At 37.9% G+C, this 8,291-nt stretch overlaps 1 protein-coding gene across 1 annotated transcript; it reads right to left on the bottom strand.

Annotated features, from left to right (window-relative positions):
* Positions 1–526: 526 nt before the first annotated feature.
* LOC133121626 (ladderlectin-like) lies at positions 527–4,364 on the bottom strand. The gene is made up of 8 exons (XM_061230933.1): positions 4,237–4,364; positions 3,053–3,119; positions 2,480–2,542; positions 2,312–2,359; positions 1,451–1,578; positions 1,115–1,243; positions 856–955; positions 527–648 (listed from the first exon to the last, which is right to left on the bottom strand). The coding sequence occupies exons 2-8, from the start codon at positions 3,108–3,110 to the stop codon at positions 581–583; spliced, it is 594 nt and encodes a 197-aa protein (XP_061086917.1). The 5' UTR covers positions 3,111–3,119; positions 4,237–4,364; the 3' UTR covers positions 527–580.
* Between the last annotated feature and the right edge of the window lie 3,927 nt (positions 4,365–8,291).

The raw sequence follows: 8,291 nt of genomic DNA, 5'->3' as shown, positions 1-8,291 counted from the left end.
AGTGGTTAAAATGTGATCTTGAATCTAAGTGAATGCAGTTATAAAAGATGCATCAGGCAACACTTATACATTACACCTTCAATTTCCATCATGCAGTAAAAATATTCAGTTGCCTTGTCCTGATGAAAAGCTAATGACAATTTGACTTCTTATCCCAAATTTTCTTCATCAGTTTATTATTTGTAGAATGTTTATTTATATATGAGGATATATTTTTAAATGAATGGTTATTTGTATCATAAAATATTTAACAATGTACAATATTAAGCAAGGCTTTCATTGTTTTGCACCAAAAAACAGCCAACAGTGTCTCATGGTGAAATTATTTAGTTGATAGTTTATTTAGAAAATGGGTTACAAGTCATTCTTAATTCTAGCATTAGGTGTAACAAAAAGTAATAACATAATAAATGGAGTTATGTCAAATCTAATATTGTAAACATCGTTTGCAAACATGTTGCCCTCCATCAGGGCTCTTACTGAGCTGTGATCGGAACTCACAACAACTTCTTCAAGTCATTAATTTGGTGATTCTAAATTAGTCATTCTTCTTTCCCTCCTGTTTGAAATGTCTTGAGGTTCAGCAAGTTCTTTTCACACAAACAAATTGATTAGTTGTAGAGCAACAATTGGTCTTGGACCAGCCAGCTGAAAGAGAGAGAAAATATACAGGAATAAATATTAAAATAATAATTTCTCTATGGCACTAAGACTATATTTTGTTGAGTCTTAGCTCCTTGGCTATGAACAGGTGACTCCAGTGTATTATAATCTAGACAATGGCAGAATATGATTTTGGATAGACTGTACAAATATGTTTGTGATGGTCTCTTAGTGTCTTTGAAATGACATTACCTGTTGTTTGCAGAAAAAGGCAAGGGTAGCTGCTGGATGAAGCCTGAGATTGCCAGTTTTGGTAGTAGAATCCTTCACCATCCACCCACAACCATGTGTTCTGTAGGGTAGAAAGTAAGAGTCACTGACACTTAGTACTTGTCCTCAACACCCCTTAGGAAATAAAACACATGACATGAAAATTGTTCTCCAAAGCTTTATAATCACTTTGTAATTGTGCAGATGGGACATTTTGTTTTGACAGAAAAAGATGTGTTACCTGAAGATAAAACCCCCCAAGCCACGCCCGTGAAGTTCGACCAATTTCATCCACCAAGTCTTGGAGGAATATGTATTCCCGCGGGTTGCGTGCTGAGGCTAAATTAGCACCTATTCCAATGCAATATTGCTGGAAAATAGAACAATGTGATATCAAGTAACTCTTTAAAACACAGTATACAAGCATATTCACGATAACTTCAACATGTTTTCATAAAGTGGATAGAGAAAAAAGAACAGAGCAGGATGAGCATATAACACTTATACATCATGCCATGCAGCAGTTACAAGATGAAAGAGCCTCTGCTTAAGGTAAAGTGATTCATGATGGCCTTACCTGTGCATTGATCCATGTATTGGCCTGATTAACAAACTGGTAGCAGCGTCCTTGATGACCGTACCAACCAAATGGACACTCCTCTTGGAATCTTGTGAGTAGAAGCTTAGCCCCCAGTTCAGGGGATTCTGTAAAATAATGCACAATACACAAAAAAGACATCTTAAAATGTCACAACTTTTTTAATCAGGCAGGGAGTGGAAAAGTCTGTATTGCATTTGAAATGGATGGCAGATAACTTTCTTTATTGTCAAACATCTTTCTTATGACTCTATATGAGGCAGATAAGTTGGATAAGTCAGACAATGGTTCGCTCATAGAAGAGTACAGTTGAAAAGGCTGGACCTGGGCCAGAATAAAGTTATGAATTTGTGGACCTGCTGCCTGCCAGACTTTAAGGGTTTTGGCGGTGAATCATCATTACACTTGATGATTATTATACTTCTGCTACTTCTTGATAAAGGCATTAGAGAGACTCTGGTGTATGATTTGAAATAGCTACTTCTGCAGCAACCTGGGCTTGTCCGGCCAACCACTCTGAAATCATGTCCTTACACAGTGAAATCCCAGTTATTGTAAGTTAATGACAAGGCCAAAATCTTCAGTGTCCCGGCTATAGGGAAGATTTGGCTTTGGCTTTACCAATTAAGCCACTAAATTGTCTCACTGAAATAATTTCATTAACGTAGAGGCAGGAAAGGCAGTCTACTGAAATTCAAAGGTATAATGCAGCTTTATTTCACAATTACTGCGAACAAAAATGTTTTTCAGGCTTGCTTTTATAAATGCAAATATTGGTGGTTTTCCGTAGAACAATTAACCATTAAAACTTGTGATCATTTTAACAGCAGAAGCACTTACCTGGGATATTCTGAGCTGGTTCTTCTGGCACAGTTTCCACAGTCTCCTCTATACAGGAAAAGAATGATCCAGATTATAAATGCAGCTTCACTGTGTCTTTTATACGCGTGTCTGTCCTGTGTCAGTCAGAACCTGCTGCTACTCTCGGGCTGAAATCAGAGCACTGACCTGCTGGAGGTGCAGCACCATTTTCAGCCACACTGACCTCTGCTTCAGCCACGCTGGCCCCCTCTGGAGAAAAAGGACATTGTTTCCTGTGAGAATCAGCTTGCTATACTCTGGGTCTGCAGTCATGAGTGCTACTGTGGCTGGGGTTTCATCTTCATTTGTACAAACTGTAAAAACTGCTCAGTGAATTCAAAACAGATACACAAACAAAAGATTAGGATACTGGTGCTCATCTTTTGGAACAAAAACTGATGAAAAAAGGCAAAGCACACAAATAAAGGCATTTTTATTCATTGCACAAAACTGCACTTTTTTCATTTTTCCTATGGTGCATCATGCTAAAAGTGGCACATTCAGGTGAATGAATTTATATTGATCTCGTGCATTGTCCTCTTTTCTCAGATAATTTAAACAGTGGCACACACAAATGTCAGAAATCACTATAGTGGACGCCCCTTATCTTTAAATAATTACATATTTCCTCCATTTGAACTTTGACTTTACAGTGATATACACATTAATAATTCGTACAGTTGATTGGCCTGTTTATAGCATGTTGTTCAGAGATCCCACCTGATACACTAAGAGCGAGGCCCATGAAGAGCAGCACAGAGACAGTCAAAAACTTCATGATGTTTGTCTGGAAAATTAATAGACAGAAAATCAGTATCAATCGGCAAAATCATTACCAATATGACATTAATCTAATGACATAGTTAGGTTTTTTTGCATGTTTGCATGACTTCAGTATCTTGCCAATCATGCCAATATCTTATCCAAGTGTTTAGTGTTTCAATTGAGACCATGATTTCATTTGTTGATATTAATCAGTAATTCACTCTAAAGAGTCATCCATAAAGAAAAACATACCACAATAATTTGAATTGAAGTTGACAGACTAGCAACAAGTACACAAGAAAATTGGTTTTCCTCCATATTTAACAGCTTAATTACATTGAGCATACATACATATTCATTCATTCGTTATCCTAACCCACTTATCCTGAACAGGGTCACAGGGGGGCTGGAGCCTATCCCAGCATACATTGGGCGAAAGGTAGGAATATACCCTGGACAGGTCACCAGCCCATCGCAGGGCACACACACCATTCACTCACACACTCATACCTACAGGCAATTTAGACTCTCCAATTTAGACTTTGGACTGTGGGAGGAAACTGGAGTACCCGGAGGACACCCACTCAAACCACAGGGAGAACATGCAAACTCCGCACAGAGAGGCCCCAGCCAACTGGGATTTGAACCCAGGACCTCCTTGCTGTGAGGCGGCAGTGCTAACCACTGCACCATCCGTGCCGCCCATACATATTCATGTTACTATTATTTGAGATATCAAAAAACGGAGATATCAAACTTAATTGATTAAAAATGTAATCTTTTTTCATTTTTACTAAAATCTAAAAATTGTTACTTTATTTTTTTGTATAAATTACCATTTTCCATGAAATCAAGAAAAAAACTATTAATTCAATGATCACACATTTTTACTTTTCAATGGGTTAACTTTGTAGGTCCATGATACGCTACAACTGATATCAAGCATGAACTGGGAATTTCATATCGACAGGCAATGTTCTGAGTAGATTTTAACTTGAGAGATCTTCCTGAAATATCAGTTCAATGAATGAATTAATGATGAAAAAATATTACTCTTATTTTCTTGTGCTCCAGAATAATGGGAGACTAATTAGAAGGTATGTGTAAGTGTGAGAGAGTGGATGCAGAAAGGCACTTACCTGTTGCAGAAATACTGTAGGCCTACAGGTGTTCTCTCATGTGGTAAGACACATCCATTTATACTAATCTGATAGACTGAGGACATGACACCACTTGGGATTGCACCAATAGGTACATAGTTCAAAATGTATTATTCATATGAATCAGATGATAATAAAATCTAATAGCTATTTTCAGTTATCAACACACTCCCATTTCTTGGAAGGTTACTTGCTTTGAAATTTTTGCTATTCCTATTTCCTATTCCTATTCCTATTTCCTCACTATAATCTAGTGTCACGTCTGTGCCCTTTTGCCATCTTTGTTTTTTTCTGTTCTCCGTGTTCTATCTAAGTCTTTAGCATTTCCGTAGATTTTTACCCTCTGTGCACATAGTCTGTTTTCTGTTTCATTCGCCCTTATATATTTGTTTCACCTGTGCTCCATTTAGTGTCTCTGCCTCCCACTCCATATATGTACTTCCTTCCTATCTCAACATTTATTTCACCTGTTCCTTATTATCTGTTTTCCCATTCACACACCTGATTCTTGTTTCCCCTTGTTATCTGTTATATATAAACCTGTTCTTTTAGAATTTCCCATTGCTAGTTAATCTCTCTTCCTGTTTCTGAGTCTGCGCTTATTTTCCTTTCCCTGGTTCTTGCATTATTCTGTGACCCTGTATTTTGGATTTTCTGCTTTTTGATATCTCTGCCTGGTTTTTGAACTCTGCCTGTATTTTCGATTACTCTTCTGAGTACCCCATATGTACCCGTCTGCCTAGATTTTGACCATTGCCTGTTTATAGATTAAATTTTGGAACTGCCTCATTCACGTTATCCCTGAGTCTGCTTATGGATCTTCTGTCCCAAGACCTTGCAGTCTAGTGCACCACTGAATATGAAACCGTACCCTCAAGTGTGCCCAGTTTGTGTCATTTACACATACAGAAATGTCTAAAAAAAAATCTGACATCAGAGTCTGGATCAGAACAAAATGCTATCATGTGATTTTACCACTACTCTTTTCAATCTCATTTAAATGATGAACTCTATCCACTCTGCCCCCTTGTGGTTGAGTCGTCAAAATGTCTCAAATTATCGTTGCGTTCATATTTATATTGTACAAAAACGTTTATTGAGACATAATAGAACCGCAAAATGCCAGTGCCAGATTGTTGATAAGACTAGTGAGAACAGCAAGTCAAGAGTGCTTATCAGCCTCTTACTTGTAAAGCAGGGCAATAAACTGCCACTCCCACTGTTTACGACCCTGACCTCACCACAGACTCCGACAAACAAAGGCATATTTTAACAGTCCTTGATACTGTTTCTCTATGTCAAAAAAATCATGTTCCAATATAAGAGCAAAAATGTACAAATCAGTACAAGTTGCATTTCTAAGATTTTATTCCAGCTGCGGCTGACATATTTCCGATTTGGTAGATATACATGTTTGTTTTGCAAATTATTCAATATAGGCAAACTTATGTCACCAAATATCCCACGTTGTTATGAAGCTATGACCTTTCTGACTAATGTTGAAGTTTATTTCTCATGTACCCTCAATGAGCACTTTATTAGGTAGACCTGGACACCAGCTTGTTAATGCAAATATTTAATCAGCCAATCATGTGGCAGCAACTAAATGCATACAAGCATGCTGTCAAAGGTGCGGGACAGAGGAACCAAACACAGACTCAGATAATGTATAAAGGCAGGCTTTATTAACAATAGGAAGAACAAGAACGTAATCCATAAACAGGAAAAGTCCAAAAACCGGGTAGTCATTCCAATAGCAGAGTAGTGGTACCAAACAAAGTCCAAGAGGCAGAATCTTAAATAAGCACGCAGAGTTCGGGTTGGCAGTCCACACAGGCGAAAGTACAAAAACAGCAATCAAGACGCAGAATATAAAAAGTCCAGGCGGAGGTCAAAAACAGGAAACCCAAACAGAGCAAGAACAGAATAATGCAGGTAAGGGAAAAGGGGAAGCAGCAGCTAGAACCAGGGTGCCACGTTTCATGTTTGTCATGTCATGTTTTATGTTTAGTTATTGTCTTAGTTATGTTATTGTCATGTCACATATTATGTTAGTCTAGTCTCGCCACGTTTTTATGTTTTATTTCTTGTTACGATTCATTTTCATGTCATGTTATGTTTCATGTTTAGTTGTTACGATTTACTTGTTAGTCTTGTCATGTCACGTTATGTAGTTTATTCATGTCACATTTCGCAAACTTGTTATGTCACGATTTATGTTTGTTTCATGTTATGTTCTGTTCACTGATTAGCATACACTTTTTTGTGTCTTTCTGCAAACCTTGCATTCATGCTTTTTCTCTCTCTCCCTTTCTGTCACTCACGCTTCCCTAATTGTTTCAATTTCCCTTGTCTTCTTACTAATCTACTAACTTTAGATCAGGATTGGGTAATACTGTTATGTATGGCACTGAGGATCCAGACGCAGACTAGCGGATAAACCAAAAACGTAGTTTATTAGTCCAATTTCGTAGCCAGGAGATCCAATACAAAGACAAAGACAGAAGGCAAAAGAATGGTCGATAAAACAGGCAAAAAAGGTCAAAAATCCAGAAGATCAAAAGGTGAAAGTACAAAAGGGCGAAGGCAAAACTGAAGTCTAACTAAAACAAAGCAGAATATTGAAAACCAGAAAATCAGAAGGGCAAACAAAACAAGAGGGTAAGGCAAGCTTGGAAATGAAAGGCGAAGGGGTGTCTTTTGGAATCTCAAGAAATAGGCTCAGGGAATTCGGTACTATGACTGATCAACGTTCTGACACTGGTTCAAACAGAGACTGAGGTTTAAATACATGAGGGAAGGTGACAATCTAGGTGGGGCTGGGAAAAAGGTGGGCTAAACAAATAGACAACAGGTGGGGAAACACAATAGGGTAATAACATAATAACGGGAGGGAGACGAAAACGCAGACTGGATGCACGTAACCAAACATGTAAAACATACGGCTCCGGATTAGGGAGTAGACATTTGCATAGATTGAAGACGTAGTGATAGTCAGAGACAGGTGCGAACACTTCGCTGAAACTAAGCGAGTAATTAGGGATAGCATAGGGAGGAGGAGTTATAGAACAGTGCAGAAAAACTAAGAGATTGCGTTAGTGAATTAGTTACGTGAATATAACCCAATAAAAGTGATTGTTAGTCAGTTAGACAGACAGTAAGTGTATTAATTGGATTAGTACTGTACAATACCTAGATTAGTAGTAGTAAGTAAGAATAGTGCTTTACAACATTTAACTACCAAGAAAAGCAGGAAGTAAGAATCGCGAGTTTGGAAGGAATGTTTGAAAACCCGAAACTACCATAAACACCCGAATAGTGGGACACACAGACAAGGGAGTGACTAGGCTGGTAAACATTCAGACGCAGACATAACAGGGGATGACAAATGAGAACTGTAATGGAAAACAATAACCAAGGATGTAGGAAAAATGAATCACAAGAATAAACATAAATACACACAAGACAGATACAGAAACATTACAAACACTAACATTTACATTTACATTACAAATAATAACTGATTACGAGACTGCCTTCTCCCTCTGTACTGTACTTTGGTTTTGGCTGGATTTTACGTGTATGAACATTGCTTGTTTGTTGGGGGTGAGGAGGAGAAATAAGGAGGTTTTTGTACAGCATTGTAAAAAATGTTTTATAATAATAAAATATTGCAGTGGTGCTAAAATGAGGTACATTTACCATAGGGGACTAACCACTGGCTGTTACATAGAGCTCTAATTGGGTTCTTGGTTGTAGTTTTCACTTGTTATAAGTCTCTATCAGTCTAAATGTGCTGTGAATAGGTCTCTCTGATCTTTGTCCCTGATGGAGATATTGCTTGGGCCATCAGCAATGGTTTGTTAAGGTATATGCATTGTATAGTGTAACTCAGTTTCTTTCTTTGTTATGTACGGTGCAGGGAACCCAGACGCAGACCACAGGATAATCCAAAAGAGTAGTTTTAATGTCCAGTAGTCACAAGCCAAGAGATCCAAAACACAGCCAAAAACGAAAAGCAAAAGAATGGTCGA

This window comes from Conger conger, chromosome 1 (genome assembly GCF_963514075.1).
Source record: "Conger conger chromosome 1, fConCon1.1, whole genome shotgun sequence".
Classification (NCBI taxonomy): Eukaryota; Metazoa; Chordata; class Actinopteri; order Anguilliformes; family Congridae; genus Conger; species Conger conger.
Note: the sequence above shows the minus strand (reverse complement) of the source record. Positions and strands in the feature narration are given on the sequence as shown.